General features: G+C 36.7%; 1 protein-coding gene across 1 annotated transcript; it reads right to left on the reverse strand.

The window, feature by feature from the left end:
• LOC109828305 (zinc transporter 4, chloroplastic-like) lies at positions 4,309–16,345 on the reverse strand. Its single transcript, XM_020395333.1, is given in 5 exon segments — positions 4,309–5,198; positions 5,297–5,446; positions 15,314–15,575; positions 15,577–16,082; positions 16,165–16,345. Coding segments are annotated over 5 exon segments (1,245 nt in total). The 5' UTR covers positions 16,180–16,345; the 3' UTR covers positions 4,309–4,886.

Raw genomic sequence — 23,676 nt, forward strand, 5'->3', positions numbered from 1 at the left:
TGGAGCTTGTTTTAGGCCGTACAAGCTCTTCTTCAATCTGCATACCATCTTCTCTTTTCCCTTCTGAGTAAACCCCTCTGGCTGCTGCATATATATCTCTTCCTCTAGATCACCGTGGAGGAAAGCTGTCTTTACATCTAGCTGCTCGAGATGTAGATCTTCAGCTGCAACAATACTCAGGACTGTTCTGATGGTAGTTAGTTTGACTACTGGAGAGAAGATCTATGTGTAATCAACTCCTTCTCTCTGCTGAAATCCTTTAACCACCAATCTGGCCTTGTATCTCTTGGAACCATCATGTTCCTCTTTGATTCTGTACACCCATTTATTGCTCAAGGCCTTTTTCCCCGTTGGTAGCTTCGCAAGTTCCCATGTCTTGTTGGTGTTCAAGGATTTTATTTCATCTTTCATAGCAAGCTCCCACTTGCTCGCATCATCCACTCGAAGGGCCTCATCATAACTTTCTGGCTCTCCACCGTCACTCAATAATAGGTAGTTAAGATGAGCTCTGGGCTATAGTGATGGATACTTTGGATTGGGCTTGGGGACTCTAGCAGACCGCCTCAACTCTCTAACGGGCGAAACAGTCTCTCCATCTTCATCTGCCCCCTCTGAAGTGGTCTCATCCATCATCTCTTCTTCTTCATCAGAACTAGCTTCGGGATTGCCTCCATCTGAGGCATCATCTGACTCGAAATATGTAGGATCACTCTGCATCGAGCTAGTGGGCTGAACTGCATCACGGTCTTTGTAGAGGACTGATTCGTTAAAGACCACATCCCTGCTTCTGATGATTTTCTTGTTCTGCTCATCCCAGAACTTGTAGCCAAACTCATCGCCGCCATAGCCAACAAAGAAACATTTTAAGGACTTAGGATCGAGTTTGCTTCTAGCATGATCACTCAGATGTACATATGAAACACATCCAAATACTCTCAGGTGAGAAATGTTTACCTGCTTTCCACTCCATACTTCTTCAGGTATTTTGTGCTCCAAAGGCACTGATGGTCCCCGGTTGATCAAGTAGGCAGCTGTGTTGACTGCTTCTGCCCAGAATTGCTTTGGAAAACCTGCTTGTAACCGCATACTTCTGGCTCTCTCAGTCAATGTTCTGTTCATGCGTTCTGCTACGCCATTCTGCTGGGGTGTACCTGGCACTGTCCTCTCTAATCTAATGCCGTTGTCATAACAGAACTTCTTGAACTCTGAGTCTTCATACTCGCCGTCGTTGTCAGAACGAAGCTTCTTGATCTTCAAACCGGTCTCGTTCTCAACCATAGCCTTCCATCTCTTGAAGACTTCAAACACTTCTGATTTGTGTTTCATGAAATAGACCCAAGTCTTCCTCGAGTGATCATCTATGAAGGTCACAAAGTATAACCTTCCGCCGGTGGATGGTACTGATGCTGGACCCCACACGTCTGTGTGAACTAACTCAAGCTTCTCTTCTTTAGGAGTTCTGCCAACCCTTTTGAAGCTTATTCTCTTTTGTTTTCCAAGAATGCAGCTTTCACATAAATCAATATCAGCCGATCTCAAACCTGGTAACTTCCCATTCGCTTGCATAACCTTTAGGCCTTTGCTACTCATGTGACCTAGCCTCTGGTGCCACAAATTTGGGTCTTCACTGCCTTCAGCCACTGCAATGGAGCCTCGTGCATCTATCGTCATGTAGAGAGATCCAGTCTTCGTACCACGGGCAACAACCATGGATCCCTTTGTAACCTTCCATGTATCACATGCAAAGGTTGATACGTATCCCTCTTTCGCCAATTGTCCTATGGAAATCAATTTTTTTCTCAAGCTAGGAACATGTCTTACATCGCTCAGCTTCCATATAGACCCATTGAGCTTGATCTGCACGACTCCTTTGCCAACGATATCACAGGGCTGATCATCACCAAGATAGACTTTTCCTAGGTTTCCTGAAACGTAGTTCTCAAATAAATCTCTATTTGAGGTAGCATGAAACGAAGCTCCTGAATCCAGCACCCACGATTCAGTTTTGCTCTCCAACGAACAGATTAGGGCATCATCTGATTCTCCTGAGGCCACGTTCGCTTCAGTCTTGTTCTCCTTGTCCTTCTTGGGTTCTCGGCACTGATTTTCATAGTGGCCAAACTTGCCACAATTCCAGCAATCGATCTCCTTCTTACCCTTGCGGTTCCTGGACTTTGACCTTCCGTTCCTCGAGTTAGGTCTTCCACAGCTATTTCCTCTGTTTCTGTTTCTGTTTCTTCCTCTGCTCTCAAGATTCAACACCGACCCTGAATTAGAAATCCCTTCCTCTTGCCTTCTAATCTCCTCAGTCATAATCATGTCCACCACCTCTGAAAACTTTAGTTTTGATTTGCCACATGATCCGCTAATCGAGATAACGGCACCCTTCCAACTGTTGGGTAATTGATTAAGTATTAAGAGGGCTTGGATTTCATCGTCAAACTGAATATTGACCGAGTTTAATTGATCAGTGATCTCGTTAAACTCGTTCATGTGTTCCTTGAATTTCTGGCTCTCGGACATCCTCAAATTAAACAACTGTGATCTCGTTAAACTCGTTCATGTGTTCCTTGAATTTCTGGCTCTCGGACATCCTCAAATTAAACAACTTTTTAATGAGATGTACCTTATTCGCCGTAGAGGGCTGCTCATACATACTGGACAACGTCGCCATGAGATCTGCCGTCGTATTCTGATTCTTGATGTTGAACGCTACTGATTTAGACAAGGTCAACCTGATCGCTCCAAGTGCCTTTCGATCCAATAGCTTCTAATCCGCATCTTTTATATCCACCGGCTTCTCTCCCAATGGTAGGTATAAATCATTCTGATAGAGGTAGTCCTCCATCTGCATCTTCCAGAACCCGAAGTTTGTTCCATCAAACTTCTCAATCTTGGATGTTTCCTTCTCAGATCCCATTGTCTCTGACCTCAAATCGCTCGCGCCGAACCTGGTTGCTCTGATACCACTTGTTGAGGATACACAACCCCCCTGATGCGATTTGGAAATAGAGATTTAGGAGAGAAGAGAGAAAATCAAACAATCTCAAACACACAAGATTTACGTGGTTCGCTTCTCTATTTGAAAAACTACGTCCACGGCCGCCACAGGAGAAAAATTCACTATTTTTTCGTCTTAATACATCATGTCCTAATCAACCCTTTTATAGACTTAAGGGTTTAATAAGTAAAAAGGGAAACAGATCAAAACAGGTCAAAATTCGAATCTGGGCCAAAACCCGACTCCGGTCGACCGCTGCACCACATCCGGTCGACCGCGATGCTGTTCGAAATCTGCCTGGCTCTCTGGACTTTTGGCGGTCGACCGCAGCGCCATGCTCGGTCGACCGCGACGAAGACAGAAAGCTGGGTTGCTCTCTGGACTTTGAGCGGTCGACCGCTGCGCCACCTTCGGTCGACCGCGACAAGTTTCTGGCCTGTGCACCCAGCTGTGCACGTAGACGGTCGACCGCCGCGCCCTGCTCGGTCGACCGCGATGCAAAAAAATGTCTCCTTCGTCGTTTTGCTTGAACTTCGCCATCGTCGATCCTGTTCGTCATGTTCCAACTTTGTTCCTCTTCGTTCTGAAGTGTAGGGCATGCCTGATAGTTAGGCTTCACATATCCTAACAATTCTGATATCCAACAATAGTAATGCAGTTAAAATTCAAAATACCTTCCAGTACCGTTACTGTAATTTATTATACGTTCAAAGATAGTACTGTGTCAACAACTATCACATTAACTCATAAAGGGATATTATTTAGAGTATATCAATATAATTCTTAGGAAACTAAGTGTCAGCTAATTGAGTACAATTAAGCCATATTTCTTCGTAATACCCTTCGGTTGACAGCTTGCTTCTGGTTCCTTCTTGATCATAGGACACGACTCTAATGCTTAAAAGTGAAGTTGGTTATAGAAAAAAAAAGAGGTTACCGATCATTACGTACATAATTAGCTCAAAGCAATTATAACTTTGCTTTTAGCTTTTCCTATTGTGTTATGGTGGTCAGGGCTAGAAAGAAAAAAGAAGAAGAGAACAAGATGATTCCTCCCTCCGCATGTTCCGTGATCATGCGTGGTTGTCGAGAGCCAAAGGCCCCTTATTTTTTTTTGTAGTGGCCTTCGAAATTTTTCTACGTTCTAGAAGCCGTATATATATTCTCTTTTCAGCTTTACCTGAACGAATGGTGCTTAATATGGTTGTGTTGTTTGTTTTCTTCTACCTTCGAGCGGATTCATTTTGTGTTTTGAGTTGTGCTGGGACCCCGTGAGGATGAGAAACATGCGTGTGTATATACATATATTCCACATAATCAAAAGTTTTCAATAATATCTTATAATAACAAGTTCCTCTTATCAAAATGAATATCTGAGGAAAGAGGAAATTACAGAGCCGAACCTTTCTATCTCAGCACATAAAACGCATCGCGTCAACTTCAGAAATGCGACAGAAGTAAAAAGGGGTGGAACAGATTGATGAGATACAATGCGCCTCACCCGTACCCATATAATACAAGATTTACTTTGGATTAAAACTGAAAATTTTTGTTGCCTTCACAGAACACATGTAGGAAGCCCATTCCTTCCCATATACAATCACAAAAGGCCTTTTTATGTGGCTTTTGTTAGGCACATGAGTTACAGAGAACCGAGGAGGATTTGAAACCCTTGCAACACGAAGGTTGCGGAAACTGAGCAGGACCTGAAGCCCTAGCAACACAGATCACAATGCATCCCAGAACCAACTTTCATCAACCCTTTCATAAACTTAGAAAAATCCCCGTGCCCACCTTACCGGTGTATACTTATACCTTCATTCCCTTTTTTTTTAAAGTGACTAAAATGTCTAATGGTGGATATTCAATTCATACTCTATATTCACTATGCCCATATTGCAAGAGATGACATCGATAAAGCCCCAAGGAAGAGAGCCAAATATGAGGCCACCTGAAGCCTAACATTGCAGCTCATCCTTCTACTAAGGAAATCTGCAGCTATTAGGTCAACCAGAGCCATATAAATTAGGATCCCTGCTGATATAGAGTCTAGTATCCCCTCAATTACCAGTGCTCTTGGGCTGTGTGCGTTATATGCAGACGATATCGCATGCCTCCAAAATGCAAATTCCCTGCTGTGTCTTATTGCCAAATAAGCGCATGCCATTAGTGTTGCTGATAGGTTCTTGAACTGTGCCTGCATTTGATCAAAGAATGGTGTGGTTGATCTCATAAGATTCATTTAGTTAAAGGTTACTCACACGTAGATATGCTAAAGTTTACTCCATATTTAACCTGAGAGATGCATCCTCCCAGTGCGAAGCCTTCGAAAAACTGGTGGAAGGAGAGAGCAGCAATGAGAGGCCGGATGGTACATGGGCTCTGTGATACACCCAGGGAGAGTCCGATGATAACTGAATGTGATACAATTCCAAGCTCCAGGATCTGTGAAGTGTAAATAAGTTCTACCAGTCAGAAGGTAAATAATCAAATTTCACAACTTTTTTTCCCTTCATACTTAAGGCTAGTAACTGGAAAGAAACATTAAAAAAAAATCGAGATTAGAGTATGTTAGCTTGACCTGGTCTAAGATGACCAAATCAACGATTCTCAGTAGAGAGAATTGTGGATCGTTGAAAAAAATTGGGTTTGTTGAGAGAAATTCTCTCAGGAGCGGTTATGAGGGGGGTGGAGATAATGGGTTCTGGCTCCTATATAAAGAGGTGTAATCTCCTTGAGAAATACACAGCAACAACAAAAAGAAAATCAAGCCCTCTTACCCATTACCGGAGCCCCCCTCAACGAAATCTATTCTTTTTCTCTTCTTCTCTATGATCAAACACTGGTATCAGAGCACGCTTCGATCCTCAACTCCCTGAGCGTCGCCATCTCGAGCTCTGCGTTCGAACGTCGACGACAACTGCTTCGCTCAACGGCTGCCTCGACGATCGACGACGACTCTGTTGTGATTCTACTGCTTCGATCGACGACGAAGACGACTCGACGACTCCGCTGCGATCGACGACCACGACAACGACTCCGTCGCGATCAACGATGGTGACGACGAGCCTGCAGCAACTGAAGTAGATCGGAGGCCAGAGGTGATCGAAGGTGAAGTTGGAGCTCGAGAAAGTGGAGATCGGAGGCCATTGGAAGCTTGAGATCAAGGTGAAGACGAAAATTTTTTAGAGAGACCAGATCTGGGTTGATTTTTGAGATAGAAAAGAAATTTATTTTTTGGGGAAGAAGAGGGAATAATAAAAGGAAATTGACAGTGAGATCAAGCTTATAGCGGAGTGGGATTGTAAAGTTGTTGGACTTGGGCCTTTCTTGTTGGGTCTGTATTGGGTTGTTTAAAAAAAAAAAAAAGGCTTGCTGTTGGTTCGATATCAGTGAGCGTGAGGAGAAAATCAAGGTTGCTATTGGGTTTGATTATTCACATAGTGGATCTTCTTCAAAATCTAGTCAGAAACGGCGCCGAATCTTCGACAAGTGCTGATCCAATCAACACCGTTGAGTGACAATCTCGCTCGAATTGGAACTTCTTTCATCAACTCGGAACAATCAGGTTCTTTTTATTTATTTATTTATTTATTATCTAATTTATTTTATTTTAGTATAATTGTCAAAATATCAACCTTACACATATTTTAAAATTAATTTAGTTTTAGTTCTTTACCGAATGGCTAGTAAACTCGTTCTATCAGAACTAGGCAAAATTGATAAATTTAATGGCAGTAATTATGATATGTGGCATAGAAAAATAGGATATGCTCTTATTCATGACAACATTGATGATATAATCGAAACCACTGCTCCAACCCTTACTGATAAATCTACACCTGAAGAAAAGAAAGGGTTTGAACAGTGGAAGTCGAAAGATAAAAAGGCGAAAAGTCTTATGCTCATGTTCATGGAAGATAACTTAATCAAAGTTTTTGAAACTTATAAGACTTCCATGGACATGTGGAATGCAATAAAAGAAAAATACGACACTGCTTCTGAAGTTAACATCCAACTACTCTTGCATAAGTATAATTCTTGTCGTATGCAAGAGGGAGACAATGTCGTAGAGCATATAAATAAAATGATTGTCATGGCTAAGGACTTATCCACTGCTGGGACCGAAATCCCGGAAAGAATGCAAGTGGCAACCATTTTGAATAGTCTTCCCCCTTCACTTGCTGTGGCTGCCACCCCATTAAGAATGAATCCTGCCATTAAGTCTGTCACTGATCTTCCTATGCACCTAGCGATAGAACAGGACCTAATAGCCAGTAGGAAGGAACCAGAACTGAATATGATGCAGCAAGAGCTGAATTATGTCCGCCAGAGGCATAATGCTGGAAGCTATAAAAACCCTGGTTCTAGTAAACCACAACCACAAGGACAGAAATCGCAGCAGTTTAAGAGAAAGAAAGTACCCCGCGGAGCCTGCTACAATTGTGAAAAGTTCGGGCATTTCAAACCCAATTGCCCACAAGGTGAAAAGCAAGAGAATAAGGGAGGCTATAAGCATCCAGAACAAGGGGGTACTAGCAAAAGAGAATTCATCGGTGTGACGGAATGTAATGCTGTAATGACGGATATCAGTGGTTGGTGGATCGACTTCGGTGCGACTAGGCATATCGCAAAGGACAAGAATGGAGTCGTAGAATTCACCGAGCTGAAGAAAGAAGAACAGAGAATCTATATGGGAAATAATACCTATCTCGATGTAGAAGGTATTGGTTCGTATAGATTGGATCTTGAGGACAGCATTCTTGTCCTCAAAGATGTGTTCTATGCGCCAGGAATTCGACGCAATCTGATCTCTGTTCCCAGCTTGATGAAGAAAGGACTGGAAGTGAGGTTCTATAGTAACAGGGTTTCTATAGGCAAGAATAATAAAGTGTATGCTATGGGTAAATATGTGCCCGAGCATGAATTATGCATTCTTCCAGTAGTTTATAATAATTCTGATAATAAAATTTCGAATTTGAACTACTTGTCCTGTTATATTTCTGAATCTGAATTGTGGCATTTTAGACTAGGACATGCTAGTATTTCAAAAATAAAAGAAATTATCAGAATGAACTTACTTCCTGCACTATCTAATGTTCAATTGCCACCATATGAACATTGTTTAACTGGTAAAATAACTAGAAAACCTTTTGTTGGCGGACATAAAGCCAATGAACTTTTAGGGTTGATACACTCGGATATTTGTGGTCACCTAAGTGTCAAAACTCATAGTAATAAAGAATATTTTATTACTTTTATAGATGATTATTCCAAATTTACACACGTCTATCTTATATCCAAAAAATTAGAAGCTTTTGATTGCTTTAAGAGATATAAGACAGAAGTTGAAAACCAACTTGGATTGAAAATCAAAATTCTGAGAACTGATAGAGGTGGAGAATATAATTCTAAAGAATTTGAAAGTTATTGTATTCAGCATGGAATTAAAAGGCATACAACAATACCGTATACGCCACAACAGAATGGTGTTGCTGAAAGAAAGAACAGAACATTATTAAATGTAGTTAGATGCATGTTGTCCCATTCTGGTCTCTCTAAAAACTTTTGGGGAGAAGCATTGTTAACTGCAAACTACATTTTAAATAGAATTCCCACCAAATCAGTTATATCTACACCTTATGAATTATGGAATGGGAGGAAACCTAATTTGAGTCATCTCAGGAAGTAGGGATCTATAGCCCATGTTCTCATTCCATGTCAACTTAGAGATAAGTTGGATTTTAAAACAATAAAGTGTAGATTCATAGGGTATTCAGAAAAGTCAAAAGGTTATAAGTTCTACAATAAAGAAAAAGGAGTCATTGAAAGCAGAGATGCTACATTTCTAGAGAATCTAGAGGAAGAGGAACAAGTTCAAGAGGAAACAGAACCTCTAACTGTAATAGATGATGATTATTACAGTGTTCTCACTAATGACCCTGATATTGTGAATGAACCTAACCTTGAAAATGATGAAATACCTATGGAAAATAATATACCTAATCAACCAGTTGTAGGTAACAAAAGGCCAAGAACACAACCTTCATGGATGGATGATTACTATTTGTATTCATGTGAGTCATCATGTTTCTCGGTAGATACAAATATAGAAGAACAAGATCCCTTAACCTTTTCTGATGCGATGAAATCGCATGAATCAGCTTCATGGCTAGAATCTATGAGAGAAGAACTTGATTCTATAGAAAAGAATAAGGTGTGGGAGTTATGTGATCTACCAGAAAATAGAAAAGCCATAGGATGCAAATGGGTGCTCAAAAAGAAATATCGTGTTGATGGATCTATTGATAAATTCAAAGCACGGTTAGTTGCCAAAGGTTATAACCAGAAGGCAGGAATAGATTTTCAGGAGACGTATTCTCCTGTAGCTAAATTTACATCCATTAAAATTATTTTGGCTATTGTTGCATATCTTGATTTGGAGTTGTTCCAAATGGATGTTAAAACTGCATTCCTTAACGAAGAGTTGAAGGAAACAATATATATACAACCTGAAGGTTTTCAGGTGAAAGAACATGAACATAAAGTTTACAAATTAATAAAATCTCTATATGGTTTAAAACAGTCTTCTAGACAATGGTATCTTAAATTTCATAATGCAGTCACTAAACTTGGTTTTATTTAAAATAAATTAGATAATTGTGTATATGTCTTGAAAAGTGGGAGCAAGTTTACTATATTATCCTTATATGTGGATGATATATTGCTCGCTGGAAATGACATAGAAATGTTGAATAAAATCAAGGCAGATCTCAGCGAAAAGTTTGAGATGAAAGACATGAAAGATGCATCATATATTCTTGGAATTCAAATAATTCGAGATAGAAAGTCTAGAATGCTAAGTTTAAACCAAGAAAAATATTTAAGATCAGTTCTTAAAAGGTTTGGAATGGAGAATTCCAATCCGGCACCAACTCCGTTGGTTATGGGAAAGAGATTATGTAAAGAGCAAAGCCCTGGAGAGGGGCAGAAGCCATTAGATGTTCCTTATGCTCAAGCAATTAGAAGCTTGATGTATGCAATGTTGTGCACCAGACCTGATATAGCTTATGCTATGAGTCTAGTCAGTAGATATCAAAGTAATCCAGGACCAGCACATTGGGAAGTTGTTAAAAGGATTATGAAGTATATCAGAGGTACATTGACTCATAGATTAGTTTATCAAGCTGATTCGCTTGAACTCCTCGGTTATTCCGATGCTGATTTCGGAGGTGATAAAGATGATGGAAAGTCCACTTCGGGACACTTATTTATCTTTGGAGGAGGAGCTGTTTCTTGGAGTAGCAAGAAACAAGGGTGTGTTGCTAGATATACGCAAGAAGCTGAATATATAGCTTGCAGTATGGCAACTACACATGCTGTCTGGATAAGACGGTTTTTGATTGATCTTGATCTCAATTTGTTAGAAGGACCTATTGATATTTATTGTGATAATCAAGCAGCAATTAGCTTAATCAATAGTGGTGCAAATAGCTCTAAAGGAAAACATATTGAGATCCAGTATCACTATATTCGAGATATTATAGAAAAGGGAGAAGTCAAAGTGACTTATATCCCTACTACAGATATGATTGCTGATCCTTTGATAAAAGGAATACCAGCAGAATCTTTTATCAAACATGTAAGTTTGATGGGACTTAGGAATAAATAAGTCCAAGTAAAATTTCATGAATAATGAAATAAGAGTTACTCTCTACGGATAGTGGGAGTAATGGTAAGCAGAAACATCTGATCTCACGGATAGTGGGAGGCATATCACTTGGTTGATTTGGTCAAGTGGGAGATGTTAGCTTGACCTGGTCTAAGATGACCAAATCAACGATTCTCAGTAGAGAGAATTGTGGATCGTTGAGAAAAATTGGGTTTGTTGAGAGAAATTCTCTCAGGAGCGGTTATGAGGGGGTGGAGATAATGGGCTCTGCCTCCTATATAAAGAGGTGTAATCTCCTTGAGAAATACACAGCAACAACAAAAAGAAAATCAAGCCCTCTTACCCATTACCGGAGCCCCCCTCAACGAAATCTATTCTTTTTCTCTTCTTCTCTGTGATCAAACAGAGTAACCCCAACCCTAAATTAGAGATCATTTTAAATTCTACATCTAATTCATTGGATGTTTCCGTATAGTTTAAGGTATTAGTTATTGAAAGAAACTGGTTTCTATTGATCCCAGTTAAAATGAAACTCAAGATTATATTGTAAGAGGCATTGGAATGAGATATAGGGAATGTAATCCTGCCTCCATCCAACCAACTTATCTAAAAAACTTTGTTACCTATCAAGAGGACAAAGTGGGAGTTGGTAACTTTATTCATGAAGTTAGGTGATACGCACAAAGTTAAACCTGTAACCTTCCCACTAAGCAGCTACAGCATAAAGCAAGCTGCAGCCACGACCATGTTTTGTTTGTGATAGAAAATATGTAAGTAGAACAGAGCCAAAATTGGACCAGAGACCACTGCCTAACATTGGAATTAATCCATTTGAAATGACATGTTACTATTTGTATGTACTCCTCCCTTTCTCTAAAGTCTTGGTTACCCCCAAAATGCCTCATTCATAATTGATGTTCCTGTTAGTGCTTTCAGAGCTAAACTTGAAAGAGGCTCTGAAAAAGGTCTGAAAAGATGGACGAAGAAATTGCAGTGATGTGTATAATTTGGTAGTTATCATATATAGTTTCTTGAAGCTTCCAAAGGTACCCTACTTGTACAAGCTAGAAATATGAGGTCACACAGTTAAGGTCCTTAGCTAATATTTCAATGCTAAATATTATATACCGCTGGTTTTTGGGCATGAATTCATTATAGAGATCCATGAAAGATCTATAGAAGAATTGTAGTTTCATGGCTATTTTTAAATTACTAGATTGCTGTTATGTACAAATAAATTGTTCCAATAGTTTTTGGGGTAGCATTACCATACTAGGGGATCTAGATAACTGATCAACAGAGGACTCTAACCAAACAATTAAAGTTGCAACTTCTATGAATTGCGCCTCCACCAAGAATTAACCAAATGTTTCAAAACTTGGATTAGTGTGAAATCCATCCAAACAATTACTTTGTCCCATTTATATTAGTTGGAGCTGATCATAACTCAAAATAGTTTGTATTTTAAACTTCAACCAACTAAATGCACCTTACTGAAAAGTTTGAAAATAGTTTGTATTTCAAAATAGTTTGTATTTCAAACTTCAAACAACAAAGTGCACCTCACTGCCTAATGCAAAATCTATGAAGACGATTTTATTCTGCATCCACTGGTAAATCAAAAGGAAAGAAATTTACAAGCTCTTCATTACCCACCTCCTCCCAAATTGGTCCATTTAAGGGTACATCTAGAGAGAAAAAGAAAGAAAGAAAAGTGACCTCTCATCACAAGAAACCTATGACTGGTACAGAAAGAACCGTTTGAAACTGCCTCATGCTAGAAAGCCTTTCAATAGGAGGGGCAAGAAGGTGCAGTTTTTAGATGTTACACATGCACATGTGATGAAGCAAGGTAGGCTTTTACCTTTGAGCTTCATAAAATAGTATATTCCAAAATTCCAAACTAAATTTTTGCAAGTGTTGCAAGAATATAAATGATTTGATTCTAAAGAGTATTAGCTACAAGAGTCCATATATGCACAGAAGTTTACTTGTTCTGTATAGTATTACTCTCCTATGCCCTGTTTGATAAGTTTATTGTGGTCTGTAATACCACTAGGCATCACTCAGGGGGGGTTAGTCATCTAGAACTTAAAACTGGAACTGGGATAATTTGTGGGATAAATTTTTAAGGTGTTAGTCACATAGAATTAGGAAATGGGATATTTTTTTATAGTGTTAGTCAAGTAGAACTTTTGTAGAACTAGAACTGTATTATTGTTTTGGTGCGTTAGTCAAGTAGAATTCTACTAGAATTAGAATTGGGATAATTGGTCATAATTATCCCACAAATTATACTACCTATATATATAACCATAAGTTCTCCTCTCTCAAACTATCCCACACATTGGAAAGAATACAATTGGGAAAAAAAAGTAAAACCCCACCTCCCTCCCTCTTGGTTAGTTTCTCCGCCTAGAAAATTTTTCTGCCATGAAGTCAATCATCCGTTCATTTTTCTGTCTTTACTTTGTTTTTGTGATAATTAGATTTTTTATTATTATTTTCAAGATATATTACTTTATTGATACCTTTTTGACGTTAAATTACTTTATTATTATTTGTTTGATCTAAGTTTTCTCTCCACAACAATGGTTTAGGTTAAGAATATAGTGTTGGTGGGTTAGTGCTAAAGATATGAGGGCTATTTATGTTTTTTTTATAAGTTAGAAAGCAACTTTGCGATCACATTGATGATTAGATGTTGAATGGTTAATGGTGATATCTATTATCTATTATTATTAAATCGGCTCAGTAAATTGATTGAGATATTTATAGTTCACCTGTCAATCATCTGTTTAGCAGCCATGAATGATTCCTGTGTACATTTCATTTATTTGCTGATTTGGTTTCAGCGATCATGATGAGATTGGTCCAAAGGGTTAATGGCTGAAAAATGCTTATTTTTCTTTCTTTATGATGTTATGAGATTTGAACTTCAGCATTTATAATCCTCCACTAGAAGCTCCACGAAATGTTGCTGATGCAGACGATGACTCCGATAAAGAAGACGAGATACATACTCAACGAGCAGCTGTAGGAGCTTGGAGAAATTCTATGGCAGATGCCATGTGGGATGATAGAAGCTATTACCCCCACCAAATTATTCTACCAAATTATGCAACTGCATAATATTATCCATCATTATCCCACCAAATTATCCTACCAAATTATCCCACTTTAAGAATTACCCATCATTGTTCCACTAAATTATCTCAGTATCAAAATATTATCCCACTTTACCAATTATCTCAGTTCTACTTAAAAAGTTCTAGGTGACTAACCCCCCCCCCTACTGAATAAAGCATTGTTATAATAATGCAAAATATTAAAGAGTTGTATTGATACATTGACTTAGAAGTTCACAAGGAGCCATCTTGGCTAAAAGAAGAAATCAAAAGCATCAAAGGGTACCAACTGTTATGATAAGGTCTTACATTTCCTTGGAAACATCATGAACTAATCCAATCTCAAAAAGAGCAATATCATTTTGTAAGACATTATAAGATGAGCAAATTAGCAAAATGTTCTTTATTTTGACCCAAAACTATGGGACCAATTATGGGACAAGTGATGTATTTACTTGGTGAGCCATTGGTGTTGGATAGTATCCTAATAAAATATGCAAAGAAGACAATGTCTTGTTCCATACATGGCCCCGTCCATGCATTTTGGATCCAATAAGTGCTCCATATACCTTGTAAAGATATGTAATGCTTCTTGTGAATATGGCAGTATAGAACTTACAGAATGATAAATAATTACTTTTATAAGGAATATGACTACACTTTCCACGTAAGGTTGACGAGTGCAATTGCAGACTTATCCAACAACATGTTTAGATGATTAACGAAAAATAATACATACATATCCTTATTCCTTATTCTAAGTTAATACCACCAGTTGCAATGGTATCATCCTTGGTGTATCAGACCGACGGCAACAGTTTTGTTTCAGAAAGGGATGATTCAAGAACAAGCATACAAGGAACTTCAGTGGTTGCAATTAGCCACCAAACACCATAAAGTTTGACTTATTCTAGTAGAACTTGCCTTCCAGAACAATGCGACAAATTTCTTCTTTAAGCTCCTCCATTTCCACCTAATATTACCCACTTGCAACAAGATGTATTTCTTTAATCATTCAAGAATTTCTTCAAAAAAAATTCCATTTTTCTTTCAAAAATCAAGAATTTCTTTAAATATTTTTCCATCTCTCTTTCAAATGAACCAATGCACCAACTTATAGACATTTCTTTATTCATTCAAGAATTTCTTTAAATAGTTCCCATTTCTCTTTCAAATGATATAATGCAGCACCACCTTTTAAACATTTCTAAAGGGCGCCTAACTGTTTTACACATCTTGAAACAAGGTGCTAATAGCCAAAAGTTTCACCCCATAAAATACTGTATTTAATTTATATTCATAAGGATAATTCTAAAAACTATATTCGACAAGTCCACTATACCAATCCAATTGAGCTTAAAAATTCAAACAATGAGCCAAACCTATAGCAGATTAGACAATAACACTAAAGTTAAAAGTCAGTAGAATCAAACAAAGCACATTCATATAAAAATTCACAATAATGCATATTGACACTTTTAACCCAATTAACAAAGAGAAAACTGATGATACCTGTGACACAACAACATGCCTCACATGCGACGACACATGCCCATCATCCTCGTGTACATGTCCATGCCCATCATGGGCACGCCCTTGGCACGCCCTCACATCTCCATGTGCATGGCTATGCCTATGTGCAGCAGCATGCGCATGCATCCCAACAATATGCATCTTCCCACCATCATCAACATCATCCCCATCTCTCCTCCCAATCTCAACATCATCCGTCACCGGGACCACCGTGATCCCATTCTGATCCTCAACCACGGTCGGTCGCCGCAACCGCCGCCGCCGCCTCCCGCTTAACCCCAATCTCCTCCTCCCTATGCTTCTTCTCATAAAACTGCGTCGCCACAAAATCAACAACAAGCGTCAACAGCGCAGCAATCATCGCCACAAACCCCGAAAATGGAAACTTTTTCCAAGGAAATTTCGGCAAGCAAGAATTCGTCAACGCCGACTGGGCATCATGCAACATGTGAACAAATCCAGTAGCAAGAATCACTCCCGCGGCAAAAGCCTTGGCAAAGAAGAACAACCCGCCATCGGTTCTTACCAGCCTCCGCTTCCTTCCGACGAGCGGGATCGCTACTCCGATAACGCCGGCGATCAGGATCGCGGCGATCGCCACCATCTTCATCTTCAAGGCCACCGCGTCGTCTCGGCACTCGTCGGCGATGTCACCGGAGCAGGACTCGGCCGACATGGACGCCGATAGGATGTGATCCATGGTAGCCCTAGAGCTGGGGAGAGCGATAACTGGATTGATATCGAGATCCTGCAAAGAATTGAGAGGCCAAGCGAGAGGTTGGGAGAGTGAATTTACTTGTATTTGCTGGGAATTAGGGTTTGCTGCTTACCTCGAGAAGAGACATTTGGGGGATTTAACGATCGGAGCTTTTTCCTTTTCGGTAGGTGGAGATGATGATGAAGATGATGAAGAAAGAGATGAGCTTTTAAGATCGGCGGTGGTGGTTTTCATCGGGTTTCGTTCTCTTCGGATGGACTAGTTCGGAGTGGATGTCGACATTTTTATTCATCCATTTTCCTCGATGAGGGAGGAAGCGGGAGTTTCTTGTGGGGCCGGGCTCCGTGCCACGTCGGAAAAGGGCGTGGGCTGGTCACGTTGTGAGATATGTTCGGGTGTGTTTTGAGATCGGACGGCTGTTAATATGACACTTGGGCCTTTGACAGGTTGATGGTGTGGTAAGCATGTCGACATGATGGCGAGCAGCGCGCGCAGCTGTAGAGATCGCGAGGCTCATGCAGGCTTCGTATCAGACTCGAAACCGCGCCAATGTTCTATGGTGTTCTACGTGTAAATCAATTTTCTATTTTTATCTAATGTTTTTTTAGTTATAAAAACCTCTAGATATGGTTACTATTACAACGTCATACTTTACTTAAGAGTGAAAATGAACCAATTAATTAACAAATTGTTCGAATAACTATTCGATCATATTCGATTCAGTAGTTCATTATTTACCACTAAACAAATATTTCTTAGTATTCGAGTTTACTAACAAATAGAATTTAACCATATGTGTATATTTGATTCGTTTGTCTATTTTAAATATTCATTTAAAATTTGATCACAGCTTATTATTTGTATTATTACACATATAATGTCATATTTTTAACTCATTTATCATTTCTACTTAAGTTTTATATACTGATTTTAAGACTTAAATAATCTTAAATATGTTTTCAAATTAAAATTTTGATTTAAATATATATACATCATATACTTTAAAGGAATAGTTTTTATTTATGAATTTTAATATTATTTTAAAATTTAATTGTTTAGCAGAATAAATATACTTTGATATTCGATAAGTATTCGTGAATATTCATGAATATTTATCAAATATCAAGTATTCGAGTTCGAATTCGAGAAACTAGATGTATGAATATTAGAGTCTGTATTTAAATTCAGTAATTTTAAACAAATACAAATACGAACACTTTAGTATTCGATTCGATCGTTTATCACCCTAGTCATACTTCATAATTACTGTTCAGTTGGTTTATCAAAAAAACATTAAATCTATTTCATGACTTGTAAGTTAATTTCAGATGTTTAAAAGCTAAAATGGATTTTATGAAAAAGTTAAAGTTGTTAGACCCTAGAGGGGGGGTGATTAGGGTCTTATGCTAATCTAATCCGATTAAATGTCAATTAAAAACTAATTAACAAGTTATCCTAGCAAGTATGAAAAATCACAAGATATATGAGCTAGGATAAGCAATGTAAACAATGAGATATATCCTATATGATAAAATATATGCAAGGATATATAAACAACACAAGGGTAAATAATCTAAACAAGATAGTGGATGATATAGATAATGAGCTAATGACAATGGCGATATAAGATATGAACATAAATATGAATGAACGCCAAAGCACACTCAAACAAGCAATATGATCACGGAGTTCGGACCTTCCGTCCTACGTCTCCGCTCCCCACTCCCGGGGAGAAATCCACTAACACAATCCGGTTTGGAAGCCGGAACTTCTTCTACACACTCGGTTTTCTAGCTAACCGAAAACTCTACAACTCACACTCTTGCAATCACACTCTACACCCACTAAGTGTTGGACCTAGCCGTGTCTCCCTCAAGTGCTCGGTTACAACCTCTCCCTAGGCACGTCAACCGACGCCACTCCTCTTGGGACGATCCCCGACTCTCACCACACACTCCTCACTCGGTGTACAAGTGTATTACAAAGTGATTCTCACAATAAGCACAAATATGACAAATGATTGTTCTCAAAACAAGGTGAGAACTCAATTAAGCTCACTCTCAATGTCACAAACCCACAACCCTAAATTATACTATGAATGTAAATACAATAAGCTCAAAAGGTTGTGTGTGAACAAAGAGATATAAATCAAAACTAAACTCAATGTAGTTCTAGCTTAATAACAATGATAATCAAATATATAAAAAAGCTAGAAATAGAGTTTAGAAAACTTCTCAATATATCAAGAGTTGGAGGGAGAATAGTTGAATGCCCAAACACCAATAGATGATCTCCTCAAGCTCTTGTAGAATTGAATCACAAAAACAAACTCTCAATTTGCTTAAAAGCTTTTTAAACACACTTAAACCAAACTAAAACCCTTGTTAAAAACTTTATTAAACTTGATTAAAAAACTCTCTTAACTACTTTGAAAAGACATCAGCAATGGGGTATATATACCCACTCAAAGCTCAGCCAAAAACACCCAAAACAAAAGACCAAAAGACCCAGCCAACGGTACAAAAACTAGCCGTTGGAAACAGTAAAAGCCATCGTCGGTCGACCGGAAATTCTGTCGGTCGACCGATTTGAGCTCTCGGTCGACCGGACCATGTATATAAACATGTAAATGAACATGTTACAAAAAGAATTTTCCAAATTGCATTTCCCATTTGTGAAAAATCATCATTTTGCAAAATAGTTCAAAACACGAAAATGTAAACATGTGAAATTTGATATTTTAGCTAAACCATGTTTTGAAACTTTGCACAATGATTATATAGACTTAATAAAATATGGATATGATTATTGTTAAGTCCAAAAACTAAGAAAACCATATTTTCACAAAATTGCATATTCTATGCAATATATACAAAACACTAAATATGATTTCATTAAATATAAGCTTGTTAAAGACGAAATCATATATAGGCATATAAACATGAAACAAAATAGTATTTTCTAATTCTATTCATTTGTTTCATATATAAACTCGAAACCTATTAAACCAAAAAATATATATGTATATATATAACTGTATATATACAAAATCAAAACCAAAGCGTGTATGTGTATATATGATTGAGCTTAAAGTACTAACACGCATAATATAAAACCTAAAACTACATTACCCAAGCAATCTTGATCTTCAATTAAGCTTGACTTGGTACACGTTGCGGATGAAGCTAAACTTGGATCTTGAACTAGAATTGCATGGCTTCACCGACATTCCGCCAACCTCCATTGGATATCATCGTTGAAGCTCTATTCCATCCATCCTCCAACTACGTTGTTTGTCTACAATAAATACGAAAACACAAATACTAGACAAACAACATTAGTGGTAAATTGTTTGTTAAACATCATCAAAACAAGAATGCCAACAAAAGTAACAGATCTTTTTTACGGGTCTTTTATATAAATCATTATAACTATCAAACATAGAAAATATAAACTTTTTTTAGTATTTTGTAGGCTCATACAATAAGCATGGAGTACAATTTTACCTTTTCACGGAAGTAATTATGAAGTAGTTGAAGTAAAAGAAGTAGAGCTGCTTCTGCTACTTCCAAGCAAAAAAGGTGTGTTTGGTTCTCTGAAAAATTTACTTCCAATACTTCCTTAAACGTTTATGTGATGCCTACATGTCATCAATCCAAAATATTTTTTCAATCCTCAATACTCAGAAGTAGTTCAAAAGTAGTTAAAATGCATATTAATTAGGAAATAAATAATTTTTTAAAATATTTTATTTATTACTTACTTCTAACAATTTTTCATTGATAAAATTACTCTTAATTTTAACAATTATTTTATAGTAATTTGTGATGGTCGTCGACCAGCTTTTCTTTAGAATGAAGAGAACAATTTGTCTATTAATTCATTGTCTAAATACCACGTTAATGTTACGATCAAAGGAGCAAGTGAGGAGGAAAATTAGAGATTCATAAGAATTTGTGGTCATCCGGAGTCTCATCGTAGGCGAGAGGTAAACAACTATTTTGAAGCAATGTGGTTGAAGGATTCTTCTTGCTCTCAAGTGGCGATGGGTCATAGCGACATGAAACTGGTTGTAACGTGCTAGCTAGATCAAATTAAAGAGCATGGTGTGGTTTTAAAATTGTGGAAGCAACATGTGTTAATTATTTCCTAGTAATATTTCCAAATGTTATCCAAACAAAAAATAAATAAATAAAGAAAAAGAAATTCTACTTTTATTATTTCTAAAAATATATGAAACAAACAAAAAAATATTATTTTCATTACTTCCTACTTTATAGTTTTAAAAGTTACTTCTATAACATATTTTTTACTTTCAATACTTCTATTATCCAAACGGGTCCTTAATTTGAAAAATAACGATTGTCACGCGCTAATTACGTCCAGAAGTGGATTATAATCAAAGTGTAGGCCCATGGTATGACAAAACAAGGTGTAGGGCCATGGGACTGTCTATTTCATGATGGGCTTACCAAGGTTTGAATTTGACCATCTCAACCCAAAAAAATCTGTCAAATGGAACTGACGGTGGGCTTCAGTTTGGTGATGACTGACTCCGGACAGATGTCAGTGGCATGAACAAGAGTGAAGAAAACGCACTCTACGTTAAACTAAATATAATTTTATATGGATAACGAAAATGCACCAAAGTTAAATGTTAATATAAGTAAAGAAGCGAATTATCGGTTAATTATTGTTCGCTTGTGAAAATTTTGGTATGAAGCAAAGAGGAATGATTTTAAGATGAATAAATTTTTTTCCTAGAGCTTATGTCTAGATTTATTCAGATCAATAAGAGGAAAAAAAAAAATCTCGTGATGCAAGAACTATCTTAGCAAAGTATAATTTCCCAAATTAAAGCTTACATAATGTGTGCAACGTGACTCTCGGAGGGGAAATTGATGGAATAATTATAAAATAGTAAATTTGGTTAATTATTCATTCAAATCAATTCGAGAGATCGATTAGGCCGTAAACCAATAATTTTTAGTATTCATCACATTCCCTTTAAAAACATGAGTTCAGAGAAAAAATTCGAGACAAAAATACCCTTGGAATTTAAATACTAATCCATTAAGTTAGAGCTCGTTGATAAATTTATGAATTCTTATTGGATATACATAGTACGAAGATAAGAATATAGTTTAAATTGAAATGTAAACATGAATGAAAACAAACGTGATAGAATTATAAAAAATATATGCACTTGTAATTGATAATATCTATTGAGTATGATATGTGGCTGTTGTAGTATCTGCAAAATCCACCAAACAAATTAAAGAGACAAAATTATTTTCAAAATTATAAAAAAGTAAAATAAAACATAGTATCCACATAGTATAAAGATAAGGATATAGTTTATTGAAATGTAAACCTGAAAGAAAATAAACGTGATAGAATTATAAAAATTACATGCACTTGTAATTGATACTATCTATTAAGTGTGCAGGATAGGTGGCAGTTGTATACATATATTATCTGTAAAATCCACCAAACAAATTAAAGAGACAAAATTATTCTCAATTATAAAAAAGAAAAATAAAAACAAACGGTTACGATCTGAGAACACAATGTGGTTCAAGTAGTTCATGGTAGTGCATAATTAGTTTTAAAGTTTAATTATAATATTATTATTATCTAAATAGAACTTTATTTATAATTGGTATCCTCTCACAGCGACATCACAAACCAATGTATATAACTCTATTTGCAATTATTATCTAAATATAACTCTATCCACATCACTTTCATTTCCTTCTAGAGGTACGTGCCTTTGTTATTTTCTTCCTATTAGATTAGATTAGATTATTTTAAAGTAATTAATTATATTGTATGTTTAATCTTTTTTTCATATCAAGAAATACTCAATAATTTTTACAGCACTTTCATTAGATTATTTTAAAGCAATTAATTATATTGCATGTTTGATTTTTTTTTTCAGATCAAGAAATTGTAATAAGTTTTCATAGCACTTTCGTCTCCTTCAATATATATGTACCTTTATTAATTTGTTTCTAATTAGATTAAATATTTGACAAAGTTTAAATATACTACTATTATTTAAATAGATGCTCTTTGTATAAAAGTCAAAGAGAATCGCACACGTACCTTAGATCTTAATATCAATTATAATATTTATATGTGGGTGTTGGTTAAAATAAATTTTATATATGGGGTTAACTTATATGATCCTACTTAAACTAGATTAGATAATTTAATATTTTTTTACACCCACTCTTTTACAAAAATAAAAAAAGAGTAGCAATGTTATAGCCATATATATCCATAGGATCATAGATATTTTGAAAATGAACGAAGAAAACCACACAAATAAAAACCATATTAATTACCCACACACACTCACTATCAAAACCACCATTCTCTGTCTCCATCTATAATATATCTGCATCTAAACCCAACTTAAGCTGCTTGAGTCTTCCCCTCACCAACTACACCATTGATCAATCGTTCTTTTTTCCTTTGTACTTAAATTGTAAAACAATTCATTGTGATGAGGACTCGCATGAATCCTTTGCCTGCCTTGAACATCCAATAAAAAAATAAAGTACTAGGCCTTGTAATTAGTTAATAATGAGATCTTATCATTATAAACAAATTAAGTAACGATTAATAGTTTTTAAGAATGTACTATATTCTACTAGCTTCCACTGCAAACTTGTTAGTTATTTATTTCAGACCTCGAGAGATTTTTAAAATTAATCTTGAGGGTTGCTTGCATTAAAAAAGCTATATTAGATAGCATGTACAGTTTGTTTTATAATTTAAAATTGTCAACATATTTTGTCTCTGATGCATATTAATTGTGAAATAATAATATAATTTGATTGATTCAATTAAATCTTAATATATTTATTAATTCTTATCTTGTCTTTCGCTCTTTATTATGTACAAACCCAATAATTATTATTCAATTCCTTCTTCTATCTTTTTTATATCTTGACATTGTCTTTTGTTCTTTATTATGTACAAACCCATTCATGGATTACGGTTTTGGCTTTCGATAGGGAAGCAGAAGACAAATGGGTTGATTTTTGTGTTGGACTTTATTATTTGAAGGGGTTAATTTTTGGAAACCCCCTAAACTTTGGGGGTGTTGCACATAATCCCCATAAACTTTGTTTATATCACTTAACCCCCCTAAACTATGGGATGTCTCACAACCCCCTCCCCCTTTAAAAAAACTTTGTCTTATCTCACATAGCTCTCCTACTTATAATTTTGTGAAAAACTAAAATTTTCTTGAGAGCAAACCTTTTAAATTTGGGAGAGGGGCTATGTTGCATCTAAATGACAAGTGATGAAGTTTGAGATTTTTTTTATTAAAAAATATTTTAGTTATTTACAAATTATATGAAGACGGATTATGTGAATAAGATAAAGTTTAGTGGACACACTATAGTTTAGGGGGTTTATGTGAAATAAACATAGTTTAATGCGGTTATGTGCAACAACCCCCAAAGTTCAAGGGGTTTATGAAACTAAACCTTATTTGTAGATAGAAAATAGATGGGGGGTTATCTGGGCCTTGATAGAAAAACCCAAGATTGTTTCTTGGACTTTCAATTAGGATACCGCACAAACAAAAACCATTTACCCACCCACA

This window comes from Asparagus officinalis, chromosome 1 (genome assembly GCF_001876935.1).
Source record: "Asparagus officinalis chromosome 1, Aspof.V1, whole genome shotgun sequence".
Taxonomy (NCBI): Eukaryota; Viridiplantae; Streptophyta; class Magnoliopsida; order Asparagales; family Asparagaceae; genus Asparagus; species Asparagus officinalis.